Source organism: Tachysurus vachellii, chromosome 3 (genome assembly GCF_030014155.1).
Source record: "Tachysurus vachellii isolate PV-2020 chromosome 3, HZAU_Pvac_v1, whole genome shotgun sequence".
Classification (NCBI taxonomy): Eukaryota; Metazoa; Chordata; class Actinopteri; order Siluriformes; family Bagridae; genus Tachysurus; species Tachysurus vachellii.
In genome coordinates, this window is record NC_083462.1 from 9,269,447 (window position 1) to 9,283,879 (window position 14,433).

General features: G+C 38.6%; 1 protein-coding gene across 1 annotated transcript in view; it reads left to right on the forward strand.

Annotated features, from left to right (window-relative positions):
• The window catches only part of thsd7aa (thrombospondin, type I, domain containing 7Aa), a 101,041-nt gene that overhangs the window by 45,468 nt on the left and 41,140 nt on the right, over positions 1-14,433 (forward strand). Inside the window, exons 4-6 of the mRNA XM_060865659.1 lie at positions 2,039-2,220; positions 7,584-7,739; positions 10,455-10,658. Of these exons, the coding sequence (XP_060721642.1) occupies positions 2,039-2,220; positions 7,584-7,739; positions 10,455-10,658 (542 nt within the window). The remainder of the gene's footprint in view (positions 1-2,038; positions 2,221-7,583; positions 7,740-10,454; positions 10,659-14,433) is intronic.

Here is a 14,433-nt window from a genome sequence, read left to right on the forward strand (position 1 = left end):
ACACAGTATATTTGTACATATGGAAACAACCACATAAGGAAGATGGGAAGAAAGAAGGGAAGGAAATAAAATATATAGGTATAAGACACCTGGCTGACACCCACAACTTCTTCTACACAAAAGTCAAATGTATGACAGACTTATTACTTATTATATACGTATTACTGATAGCTTCAGGGTTTGGTGTTTAATAAGCTTTAGCAAGTACTAAAACACAGCATTATTCAAGTATGTTCCCTAAACCAACACAAATGTCATGCTCAGTAAAACAAGGTATTAAATATTGCATGTTGACCAACCAAGCATGTTGCCACCAAGAGGACAACTTGAGACATGGTGAACATTGCACTGCCTTCTCTCATCTGTTTTATTGTTCTGGAGCTTTCTAGTTGAAATGTCAGAATGGATCAATCTATATAGTGTAATTACACCTCTGTCATTCTCTCTTACACTTTTCCCCCCATGCCATCTTCTGTTCATGTGTACATTGTTATAAAAGGTCAGCTGTTTATATGGTGGCCTTTGAATGGCAGCTGAATTCACGTTCACTAATAGCTGGGCATGGTCTTTATATTAACAGATATTGCTGTATACTGAATGTACTGTATACTGTTGTACCACTTTAGTTCTTTTTAATCTGCCCAGTAATCTAACAGAAGTTTCTGGCACCTCAGGCGATTCTTTACAGATGTATACAAATGGTTATGATGAAAAATACATGCAGCCCATTCATCCAGAAAGTATCAGAGAGTGCACAATAAAATCTCCCCATTACAGGAGCAGAGCTCTTTAATTCTGTCTCTGTGGAAGATATAGCTCTAATTTGTTTGCGCTGGAGTCATGCTGAGTAAGTGTGATAAATCAAATGGTTTTAGCCCCACTGACGGGTTAAGCACAGATCCAGTCTGAATACTGTCTCATTAAAGATTTTCCCTTATAACTGTATTTTATGTAGACAGGAATGCAATGTTGCTTTCTCCATTTCATTAATTTTGCCACAAACAGGGTTATTCTTGCAATATTAACCCTCGTGTTCTGTTTACTAGCAATATAAATAGAGCTTTCGAATAGAGCGAAGATATGTTATTATTTTAGATATTTTTATTTTAAATATATACTTTTAAATGCATTACAAAAATACAATGAGTAATTTACACTTGGGAATTTTATGGGCTTCATGTTTTGTTTATTTTTATAGATTTTTTTTAATAATATATTGTTCATTTCCAGTCTAGTATTTAATTTAATTTTACCCAATTTTATTTCATTTGTACATGGAATGAATTTATTTTACATTTGTTCGACCAATTAGCTAATTTTCATCTAATTAATTAATTTGTTAATTATTAATTGTTTGTTTGTAACATTTAACATTTTTGAGAATAACATGCCAGAGGTAGGGGGGGCACGGTGGCTTAGTGGTTAGCACGTTCGCCTCACACCTCCAGGGTTGGGGGTTCGATTCCCACCTCCGCCTTGTGTGTGTGGAGTTTGCATGTTCTCCCTGTGCCTCGGGGGTTTCCTCCGGGTACTCCAGTTTTCTCCCCCGGTCCAAAGACATGCATGGTAGGTTGATTGGCATCTCTGGAAAATTGTCCAGAGTGTGTTCCCAGAGAGTGTGTGTGTGTGTGCCCTGCGATGGGTTGGCACTCCGTCCAGGGTGTATCCTGCCTTGATGCCCGATGACAACTGAGATAGGCACAGGCTCCCCGTGACCCAGGGTAGTTCCGATAAGCGGTAGAAAATGACTGATTGAATGAATGAATGAAAGCCAGAGGTAATCATATATTAATCACATAATAAGAAACATGTGATCCTTTATGATTTATATTTAGGAAGAAAAAAACCTATCGAAACATTGAATTACCTTGCATTGTTGGGGTGCAGAAACTTCATATAAGAGAGTATTTGAATCACTTTATAGAGAGTATTTATAATGTGTCCTCTGTCACAATTTCTTCATTTTGAAACATCTAAATAATATGTGATCTTTTGCATTTACACGAAGTTTGAAGGTTTCCTCTCTTGCTCATTGCAGATATACCTGGAAGACTACAGAATGGAGTGAATGTAGGGTGGATGTACTTCTCAGCCAACAGGACCGCAGAAGGGGAAATCAGACAGGATTATGTGGAGGAGGGATCCAGAGCAGAGAAGTGTATTGTGTTCAAGTTCCCCCTGACTCACCATCCAATCTCAGCTCGCTTAAGAGCAAAGAAGGTAATGAAAATCTGACTGCTATACAGTTCTAAACAAATCTTAGATGCAATAATATATCCATTATGATTAAGGGTACTCTCTTATATTAATCTTCATGTTTGTGTGTGTGTGTGTGTGTGTACAGATGATAGCTGTTGAATGCTTGCTGCCTGCTTATCTGTCTCTACTGTATCTTGATCTGTATCTTAATCTCAGTCTCGATATCTAGACATGAGGCAGCCTGTTTGAAAGGAGATCAGATCAAAGTCCAATTTAAGTGATAACATGAGTTCTAGATTATGTCTGATTCTGGCTAGATGGTAAGAAATTGTTTAAAGTGCTTAAATACATATTATAGCAGTTATTTCAACATTACAAAATTACAAACGTGTTAACTACAACACTGTTTGAATATAATATTAGTGTAGTGTTAGTTGCTAAACCAAATTTTTTTTTGTTGTCTGAAACATTATCATGTTTAAGGGGTTTGTGTACTTCAGCAAGCCTTTATTTCAATGTCATCGAGTCCTTGATGCTCGCAGGAGAGCCATCCCTGGTGAACAGATCTAAAAGGAGAGGTCAGACAAAGAGCAGTCCCTAAGGCTCTCATGAAAGGTACCATAAAGTGTAAGTGTATGCTGTCTAGATTAGGGTTAAGACTCCTGCTCTGGAGCCAGGCCTGGTGGTGGAACTGTATCTGCAGGCAAATACTTGGTTTCCAGGCTACTCCTAGGCACCTTACAGTTATGCCCTGAGTGCTAGCTGTAATGTCTCACTTTATGGAGATTCAGGGCAGATCTAGGTCCCACTAGAGACATCATATTTCACAGTTTGCTTGGAAATGTCTGGTGATCTCCTGAGAGGAGCTGAAATCTGTGGAAGAATCACAGATTACTTTCAGAATATCAGTAGCAAGAAGCAAGCTTTGAGACTTTGACTTTGAATGAGCAAGAAAATGGATCACGAGAAGATGCATGGTTCAGGACTTTATAGTTGGGTTTTTTTACTAACCTTTATTGTCTGAAAATGAGCTTCGGTTGTTTGTATTCTGGTGAGCTGGATTGCTGGGCATGTGCTGAGGGCAGGGCAGTTGGTTTGGCATGCTGGGACATGCTGGGATACAATATCAGTGAACCTTGGACTCAAGAATTAGATGATAAAGTTTAATTAAAATAAAGCAAAATAACAGGTGCAGCAGATGAAAGTAGCCTTCATCCCACCTGCATTTCAGCTCTCTGTAGTTGTTGTCCTTCAGCTGCTCCCTGTTTGGGGTCGCCACAGGGGATCGTCTGATTCGCATATTTGATTTTGGCACAGGTTTTACATCGGATGCCCATTCTGACACAAACCCTCCTATTTTATCCGGGCTTGGGTCTGGCACTGAAAGTTAACCCCTCGGTGGATGGTTTGGTTCCCTGCTGCTGGGCCGAATTATACATAATAACACTCCAGGTCTCTGTAAATTGCACTCTTTTATCTAATACACAATAAAACCCCACTGCATATAAAACAATCAAAGTCTCATCGGATGCTAAGGTGTTTAAAAAAATGTTACCACAGTCATGTGTGATGTGACATGGCTGGATAGATGTCAGCAACCCCATGCTGGGCACTAAAGCTGGTATTGTGCCCGTACTCTTCCACACGTTGACAGAAGAAGTCCCCTGCCATCTGCTCTAATTGTTGAACTGGTGACCTCGTGCAGAACTTGCAATAGCCACATCTGCTCCCAAACAGACAGTCGGAGTGAATCCAGAGAGAATAAAAAACATTGATTTAAATGGACAAAATGGTGTGGTTACACCTCTTCAGTGTGTGTGACCATCTATTCTATTGTTAAAAGGCTGCCATTTTCTTGGTCCTAAAGGCATGATGATATGACAATAGGAGAGAAGAGAGCAGAGAGTAAAAAAAACTCTGAAGGAGAGAAAGCCCACTAGTTTCAACAAAATAAAAATTACTGTTCAGTTTTTCAGGATCCTAAACTCTCATTTGACTCCCGGGCAGGGAGCTAACCCAACCATCGAAGAGCTAACTCTCAGTGCCGGTCCTAATCGCAGATAAAATGTAAGGGTAGCACCAGGAAGGGCATCCGGTGTAAAACCTGTGCCAAATCAAATATGTCGACCAGATGATCCGCTGTGGTGACCCCGAACAGGGAGCAGCTGAAAGAATAGGAAAAATAACAATATGAAATAGTGTATATATATATATATATTTTTATTATTGACATATTTCACCTATGGTAAGAGTGAATCTATCTACGGCAATTGCTCAATTGTGTTTGTGTTAATAGCGAAAGTAGCTTGTGCCACTAATAAAACTGGGTTCTGACTTTTATTTTGATGCCTGACCTGGTGTTCCATGTTTTACACTATATTCTTCCAATTTATTTATATCCTAATTACCAGACTGTCACCACCCTGTTCACATGACAGCTACAATCAACTGAGGAGGATGAGGACTAACACATACTTCCTCCAAGACAGATGAAGCCAGCCACCTCATCCTTTTAAACTGCCACTCATGCTTTATCACAGTATAGCTGAACACACTCGGCAGAAACTAGAATCTACTCTCTTCTGCATATTAGTGTCAGTCTGATGACAGGGCAAGAGTAATGCCACACCTACCTCCCAGAAAACAGCAAATTTTGCTCTCTCGGGCCGCCACCCAATTGCTAAAGCGTCATTTGGATGTCGAGAGACGCCGAAGTTTCATGTTAACGAGAATCTTTTAATATATACTATAACACTGAAGCTCTGTCTTATGTGTACCTTAACAGGCCTGTGTACTACCCTTTAATTTTCTTGTACCATACCCTTGCCTTTTACATTCTGCTGTTAAGTGCTGTCCATAGACTAGGTCATAATACTAATAATGAAAATGTAAGTCCTTTGGGGAAGTTAATAGAAAGGCATAGCTACACCTGACCATGTGCCCAATATATTGAATTATTCAGAGATCTTAATTTTAGCATGAGACAGTTACAGAAAACTGCACTGCATAAAAAAAAAACAAAAAAAAAACAAGCACGGTATATTTTGTGCAAATTTAATCCGCTGACTTGCCCTTGGGGAATGGCAGCTAAATTCACCACTAGTCTTTAAAATACACAGTAGGCTCGGTAAAATGGGTTGTTGTGGTTCCCATATGTGCCATTACCATAGAAATATGAGAGCTTTGTTTGGAACCCAAATCCTGCTTCAATCATTTGGATATTGTGGCTGGCTTCCTGAGCCCTGGCTATGAATGCCAAAAATGGTGCTTCCACATTTTATATTTCAAAAGAAGCTTGAAGCATTTTGCTGTGCCAATGAAAGCGGAATCTCCATCCAGCTTCCTGCTCTGCTGTTTGTGTCTCGTGAAGCTCTGCTTGATTTCCTCTCCCTCGGCAGGGGGGCTGCCGTTCCTCATCTATTAACACACACCATTCACAAGGAACCAGGATAGAGAGCTGTGTACTAATTTTGAGCAGCGATGCTCCTAATGTTCATTCCTTCCACCCTGGCTATATTTTCATTCTTTTTATAATCGAAGTGGCTCCCTGTCGAGGGTTCGGCGTGACGGCTTTGTTACAACGCTGCCTTTCAGATCTTTTTTTGTGCCTAGGTGGAGTTATTGATGATGCAGAGTAAAGGGAGCTAGTGGCTGGTGCATAGGCAAAGCTACCGATGGCATATCGGAGCCCTAATTAGACTGGGGAACTCTTGAGTGAACAAAGTGTGAACCATCTGGCCTCCCTGTGAATGATATGCCACCTGAACAAGGTCAGACTGCAAGGAGAGTGTCATTAATCAGACTTGGTTAATGGGGAGGTGAAGAGGGACACTTTTGGAAAGAGACATGAGCAGAGACAAGCTTTTGTCCATTGGAATGACATACAGCTGTGTGCACCAAAACAGAATGAGGTTATGCCAAAGAAAATAACATCATTTGTTTTGAAGGGGTTCTTTGTCTCAAAATCAAGCCAATAATGCTCTGCACACTCTAAAGGGTACTACAGGGCCTTTGTTTTGCCTGGCCAACTCAATTCAGCAAATTAAATTACAGCGCCATTTTAAAAAGGAAAAGGCTACCTGCTCAGTGACCTACAAGAACACAGATATAGCAATTATCACTGTGTTACTATTCATCCCAATTGGTTGTAAATTTAAAATGATACATTAATGATATGTCACACATAAATACCACCCCACAGTTTAAATGCAATCACACACACATTTTACAGAAACAGCTCCATCAAATCACACACCTTTTGACCACACACACTGCAATTTGCATGTGAATGAAGTGTAGATCTGCCACAGAGCAATCCATCAGTGTTTTGACCTTGCTGAAAGTCACCTACTGATCACCAACTGACACAAAGAATACTTGGAGAGTACATGTACAGAATAATGAGAAATCGTTTCTAGTTTATTGTTAGCAGCGTTTAAACGTGATCCAGTATGATGATACAATTTTAAAGATACCATTGGAAAGTCTTGACATCGCTATGCAAATGATATAAAAAGCAACCCTTGAGGTATACTAATAAAAACATTTATACATAAAGCTTTCATTCATTCTTCATCATAAATAATAACTTTTTTCCGTTTGTGGTCACAATGGATCCAGAAACAATCCTTAGAACACTGGAAACAAGGCAGGACTCGAGCTCCTGACTCATGGGAACAAGACATTATATGGGTCCACTTTGGTTGGTTGTAAAAAAGAAGAATGGTTGAAGACAGTAAAGGTCACTTTAGGTGCCTGGTGGTTTAGGGGTTAGCATATTGCCTCATGCCGATGGTGTTGGGGGTTTAATTCCTGACGGCACTGTGTCAGAAGTTTGAATGATCTCTCTGTGTTTTGGGGGTTTCTCTGCATAGACTGGTTTCTTCCCCCAGTCAAAATATGTGTGTTGTAGGCTAATTGGCATCTCTATATTATGTGTAGTATGTGATTGTGCACTGTGATGGTTTGGCTCCCTGTCTAGATGGAGAGGTCCCACTAGATGTGCCTGGAGCCCCTGGGGATAAACTCCAGGTCTCCTGTGAACCTGCCTATGATACGCGCCACAGAAAATGAATGGACCTTATATTTATATTTTATACCTTTCCTTTGAATCAATCATGAAGTAGTGACAGTCTTTTATATCGTAACAAATCTTTTAAAATTTAACCATAAGCTTTTTCTGTGTTTGGTCTTTCTTCATGTCTTAGCTGTTACAAACCCACAATAATGTTTATTACAGTCTCCTACACTCAGAGCCCTTATTATTATTATGAATCCTAGCAAGAATAAAATCAACACACAAATCTCTAATTAACAAAATGACTAAAAATTAAACTGTTCAGTTGTTTTGTAATCACGTTTTTATGTGTTGTGTTTTCTCACAGTATCCCGGCCCGTAAACAATGATCTGTGTTTGGGAATTTCACCCAACACTACTCATCTGTGTCATATCCCATGTCCAGTGGAGTGTGAGGTTTCTTCATGGAGTGCTTGGGGACCTTGTACCTTTGAAAACTGTCAGGACCAGAGCTCCAAGAAAGGTGAATGTTTTACATGACTTATTTTTAACATCAGCAAATTCTGTATGCTTTAACAGCACCGCAATGGGGTGTGCTTTTATTGTGTACCAATCAGTGTGAGATTTTCTAGTTACGTAAATTATACTGTAGTTTTATACTGTTGTTCTCTTGGGGGCACGGTGGCGTAGTGGTTAGCACATTCGCCTCACACCTCCAGGGTTGGGGGTTCAATTCCCGCCTCCACCTTGTGTGTGTGGAGTTTGCATGTTCTCCCCACGCCTCGGGGGTTTCCTCCGGGTACTCCGGTTTCCTCCCCCGGTCCAAAGACATGCATGGTAGGTTGATTGGCATCTCTGGAAAATTGTCCGAATGTGTGAGTGAATGAGTGTGTGTGTGCCCTGCGATGGCTTGGCACTCCATCCAGGGTGTATCCTGTATCCTGTACGCCTGAGATAGGCACTGTGACCCAAGAGTGTACTTTATATTATCGATCTATGAATTTTAAAAAAATTGCTAAACATCTATTGTAAATCATTTGATAAGGTGGCTCGGGACAGTCTGTAGATGTGAGATGAAATTCACCTTGATTTAATTCTGGAGTCAGGCATTTCTTCCTTACTGCCTCAGCATCACCGTGTGTGTGTGTGTGTGTGTGTGTGTGTGAGTGTGATAAAATCCAGCCCCTCTGAACTCAGAGTGCATCATCTTTCCATCTCTCCATCAGTGCACTGTGTGCTTATCTACCCCTTTAAGAAGTGATAATGCATTTCCACAAAAGCTTATGAGCTACTTTAGTGGAGAAAGAAACAGAGTGGGTAAAAGGACTGACGTCAAAAGAAGTGCAAGACAGATGGTTGAATGGCTCTAAACAGAAACAGTAAATGGGGTTTCCTCTTTTGTGAAAACTTCAAAGAGGAATGAGCCTGATAATTGAAAACTGTGAGGAAAGTAGTTTGGGTCTTTTTGTTGGCTCTGTCAGAGAGGCTGATGCTGTGTGCCATATTTAATGGATATTTACTCTTCCCTGATAAAGTGACCCGAACTGATGAAAGAATGAAAGGAAGTTCTTTACTCATAATCTTAACGATAAATTCTCTCCTCAACGCCCACTCTGTCTTCTGTGTAAAACATACGGCTGCCAGCATGCACCAGTGCTCAGGGCTGAGTTTATCATGCAGGAAGCTGTAGGCTAAAGGAGACACGTGGGGTACTTTGTCTGTTTTATGTTTCAAACACATGTTGGCAGACTGCAGTCTTACCTCAGTAAACGCATATCAGCTTTAGGATCAGCCGCTTGAGCTTTTAACGCTTATGATAGATTTGTTGTTGGGAATCACATGAACGAGTGAAACATTTTGCAGGGTTTTGACCCTTAGTGCCCATGAACTCCTGGTGAATATTAGTTAGAACTGAATCTCTAAAAATCCATAAACATTAGAGTGATGTCTCACACACACACACGCACACACATGCACACACAAACAAGCACACCTATGCACACACACACACACGCACACACACACACACACAAACATCATCATGCTGTTTAGATCTGATTAGCAGCATGTGATATGGTGTCCTCCAGTATTTCTTCTCTCCCCATGCACAGTGAGTCTGTGTGGCTAAAAAAAAAAGAAGATGGAGAAAACTGAATTGAATTACCATTATTTATTGCCAAGGGATCAGTTGGCTTCTTATCTGCAAGTGTAGAAAAGACATAGAACCTAATCTGCATACATTAATGTACAACGGATGCACAGGAAATTGCAAAAACATGCAAGACTTGTAAAGAAACAAAATAAAATAGAATAAAATAAAATAAACAATGGACAAGTTCAACTGGATGTCTTCTTTACAGAAATAATCAGAGAGAGACTCTACGACTCTTTCTGCCCTGCAGGCCCCCTATGACCCCCTGTGGATCCTCTTATCAGGCTAAAACTGTAGTAAGAATTAGATTGGGAGCCTGCAGAGATGGGTGCTGGGGGATGATGTACTGTAGGTGACCTTGGACCATCTCTTCGTCCTTAAAGCTCTAATTCAAAGTCTAATTTATATGATAGAATGCTAAATGTACCTGTCTACTTAGAGGTAAGCTGGAATAATGAGTAGGAATGTTTCCTGCAATTTCCACAATTTTCAATGACGACTTTTTATCCCGGTAAAGCGACACTAGCAGTAGTAGTCACTTTGGAGTAGAGCAACAGCAAGGCGTTTGCTCTATAATGAGCAGATAAGGATTACTGAAGCATGCGTATACTTTGTGTGGGTGTGGCATTTTATGTGGTTAAAAATAATCCTCTCTTTCAGCGGTACGTATGTAGAGATGCGTTATAGTGTGTAGTAAGTAGTTAATACCAAATTTGTGTACATTGGTTTTCAGACCTAAGATATAAGTACAGACTTAAGCGCTGCTGGAGTTATTTCATGGTGTGTAGTTTTGCTAAATAAATACACTATTTACATCAAATAAACGCTATTTACATCCCTTTTTTTCAAACAGTCCCTGGGTAGACAGTATATTAATTAGACCCATTTCATATCTCAAAATGTTTTAGTATGGATAAAATAACGAACAACTCTTATTTTATAGAGAGCTGTATATATTGCCTATGGGTGCTTGGTCAGTTTATCCTTCATATCATTGTAAATAAATATAAATACCCACTGTACTGTAAATATAACTCTATGTCCTTAATTACTGATTCCACATGTGCTGGTGTTTATGGAATTTAGGTTTCAAACTGAGGAAGAGGAAGGTGTTAAATGAGCCCACAGGTGGGACGGGAAGCTGCCCTCACCTGACAGAGGCCATACCCTGTGAGGAGCCCAGCTGCTACGACTGGCTGCTGCTGAAGCTGGAGGAATGTATTCCTGACAATGACAAAGAGTGTGGACCTGGAACGCAGGAGCCCCAAGTGCAGTGTGTCAACAGCGAGGGTAAGAGAGTCTTTCAGAGTGGAACATATGTGAAGGACAAAATATTTAATGGAGAATAACCTTCCAGTTTTGAATACAGTTAGTGAAAAACACCATCATGGTGTGCTTATGTTCTAACTGGCAAACTATTGTGACAAACCCAAACTGTTCAGCTGAAAGTGCTCTTGAACTCTCTCCACAGGGCCCCGGTTTTGGTCTGCTGCCTATTTTCGTAATTGCTGTTTTTATATGGGCTGGTAGTGCGTTTCTATTGTGTCATTGGCCAAAGAGGGATTTAGAGAAGTGAAGAGAATGATTGGTGGCTTTTATCACCCGAAAACCCAGTGTTATTACAGGCTGTATTTTGTTCTAAACAAGCAGTTGGCTAGCATTTGGTTATTGTCAGGCTGAATGAGTAGAAAATTGAATGAACTATACAACCTACCTGTGAAATAAAAGAATGCATGCTTTAATAAAATGTACAATAATAATAATAATAATAATAATAATAATAATAATAATAATAATAAAACTACTACTGCTAATAATAATAATGACAAGAATAAAAATGATAATAATAATAATAATAATAATAATAATAATAATAATAATAATAATAAAAGACACAAATTCATTCAAGAGAAATCAAAATGGAATAAAAGCTTTAATTCTCAACCCTTTCTTTCACAACGTTAGGCATGTTGATAGTGTAATGGTGAGGAAATGCTTGCAGTCATTCAAGGACAAAGAGAAGCTCTTAAAAAGAATCCCCACATGAAACAAAAATGACACGTCTAACCTTCACACACAAACCTACAATTAAACAAAGAAATATCCATGATGCAATATAATCATGTACAACAAATAATCATTCATTTAAAGGCTAAATACACACTATATACACTATATATACTATATATATATATATATATATATATATATATATATATATATATATATATATATATATATATACACGTATATATACGTATATATATATTTATATATATATATATATAAAACATGAAGCATGAAAATATTATCCAGTAGGTCAAACAAAAAACAACACATTCCTAGTGCTCAGCAGACAAGACTTTAAGTGCATCTCTGAGAAGTCAGACACCCAGACGTTGCACTAATGCATATTTAATGCGATTTCAAAGGATGGATGCTTTGGTAGACTTGATGAGGGACCAGTGGGAGGGATGGAGGAACTTCACTGCAGTTTAATTGCAATTCTAATTTGTCCAATCTAATTAATTCTGTATAACAGAGAAAAGAGCAAAGCTGATTGAATATTTCATCTATGAAAAAATATGATTCAAGACAAACATGGGAAAGATGATAGAAGAGTTGTAATAAATTAATTGTGATATATTGTGGTTTATCAGAATGATTTAATCTTCGATCATGGTAAATATGGGGAACAAATAGTATTATCACATTAGTAAAATACAAATGCAAGCTCTGGGATGCCTTTGTCTGTGGCTGTGTTTAGTAAAAAAATAAATAAAAAAGTCTTATTGAGTTAGAGGTGCATTAATAAGTGAATTATAAGCAAGCAGATTGTAAATGTACTTTGCATTTACACTTTTCACTTGTGTGTAAGTGAATTTTGCTGGGTGGACATGGCAATTACTGGGAAATTGGACTTCGGCATCCTCCCGGCTAATGAGCACCCAGGGGAGGGAGAGAAAGACACAGATGCGTGTATCTCCAACAGCGTAGCGCATCTCATAATTACTGTCCCCATTTTGCACCACCAGAAAGACTTCTACTTCCTGTTGTGTGCTTTCACATTTTATCATTTTTTTTGACCACCGGCTCATGTTTTAATTGTAAAAACTATAGGATGTGGCCAGAAGGTGATCGGAAAAACTGTCTTTGCTAACAGCGAAGCTTCCAAAATTGAAATGAAGTTACGATTTTCATTAAGGCTATCAAGGTACTAATGAAAATCTGTTATTAAGCTATTCTAAAAAGATTTTGTCGGCACCATTTTTATATAGGAATGTAATAAAACATAAATAATGAAATAATAATTAATAAAAATAAGATAGAATTAAAAAAATATTTTTTAAAAGACAACAAGCAACTTAATTTATATGATTTGCTTCCTACAGTGAAGACAAACAACCTGCTTAGCGCAAAAGTGCCACTAGCTAATAAGATGACAACAGCCAGTGGTGTTCTGCTTACTGCGTGTGTGTGTGTGTGTGTGTGAATCAGGAGATTGAATCAATGCATCAATTTAGATGCGAATTATTGTTTATGATTTATTATAAATCACTTATCAATTACAATAAATCGCTTTTTGGCATAAAGGCACAAAACTGGTGTTTAAATCCTATTTTTAAACTAATGTTTAAATATTAGGCAGTAGACTTACTCCAGATTCTGAACAAAAGTGCTCACATATTGAACATATTGCATTAAATTCTAGTGTATTGTAACAAATTCAATTACAGCATATTCACTTTGTCACTTATTTTGTAAATTATGAAATTTAAATTGTGTTGTAATGTTGCAGATTCGACAGTATTGTCAAATATTGAATAGTCGCATTAAGAATTATAATGTATTTTGTGATAGCCTGAGTTTTACACTCCTAGTGCGTGCGGCTTGAGATACTTTATTTTTCCTTTATATACATAAGGCTAGTGCTTTCCAAATCTAAACATACTTTACATATAACATACTGTAGATTTGACTGCACAATAGAGAGATGAGAGAGCTGGACAGACTAAAGGACCAAAGTGCTGCTGCATCGCCGTCTTTAGGTAGAAATAAATGCATGTATATGTATATTAAAAATACACTAACATCAGCAAAAGAAGCTTAGACCAAAAATACCATTTAACCCACTAAATAAATCTTTGGCATCTATGACTACTGATAATAAATGTTAATATGGAAGTCACACATGGTGGATTTATCTTTTAGCTCTTCATCGTTCTATTGTTCTTGTCCCCCCATCCCATGAGCCTGCTGTATTTTTATTGACTTGTATAAGTCCTGGTACTCAGCTTCAGTGAGAAGTAATATGATTTGCTCAAGGTCACCTCTTTGTCTTTGCTGCTGATGAGACGCTAGGCGTAGTGTTTTCTCCTCTGCCTTAAAAAAAAAAAAGAAAGGTCAGTGAACCGTCAATTCAGCCTGAAATTAGCCTCAATTCTATTCTATAAAACAAAGAAGAAAAATTTAGAAGGAAATCATCAATGTCAAACAGGACACTGGGAAGTGATTTTTCCCTGATGTGGAAAGATTCCACATGGACGTGTATCTGTATATGAGATGTGACGAGAGCTAGATGTTTTCCCATGCTCCTCTCTTTTCATTCCCTCGTTCCTTTCTTGCCTCCTGGGCTTTTTATCGATTCCTGTTCTCTGCTGCTGATGAGAATGGATCTGTTATGTCCCACAGGGTCCTGGGGTGTCATGTGACCCACTGGTTTTTCTGTCACTTTGGGCTTTTTTAGTGATCCAGGGTGAAGAAAAGCAGGGTGGAGTGTCACAGATCGATAGAGGGGCCACTGTAAAGCCACAGTGGGGGTAGTTCCCAAAATAAGCTCTTTGATGACCTCAAACCGTTACACATTGGAGCTGATTTCACCACCGATCATACTGGGGTTTTTTACTACACAAAGTCAACCGGTGCAGCTTATTATGTCTGTTAGAAAGAAGACTTTAAACCAATATGAAACATATTCTAGGCAATGAAATAGGTAGCGAATTCCTTTTGTTCCGGTTTGATCACTATATAAGTTCAGCTATGTTAAGAGCTTATTCAGTGTACA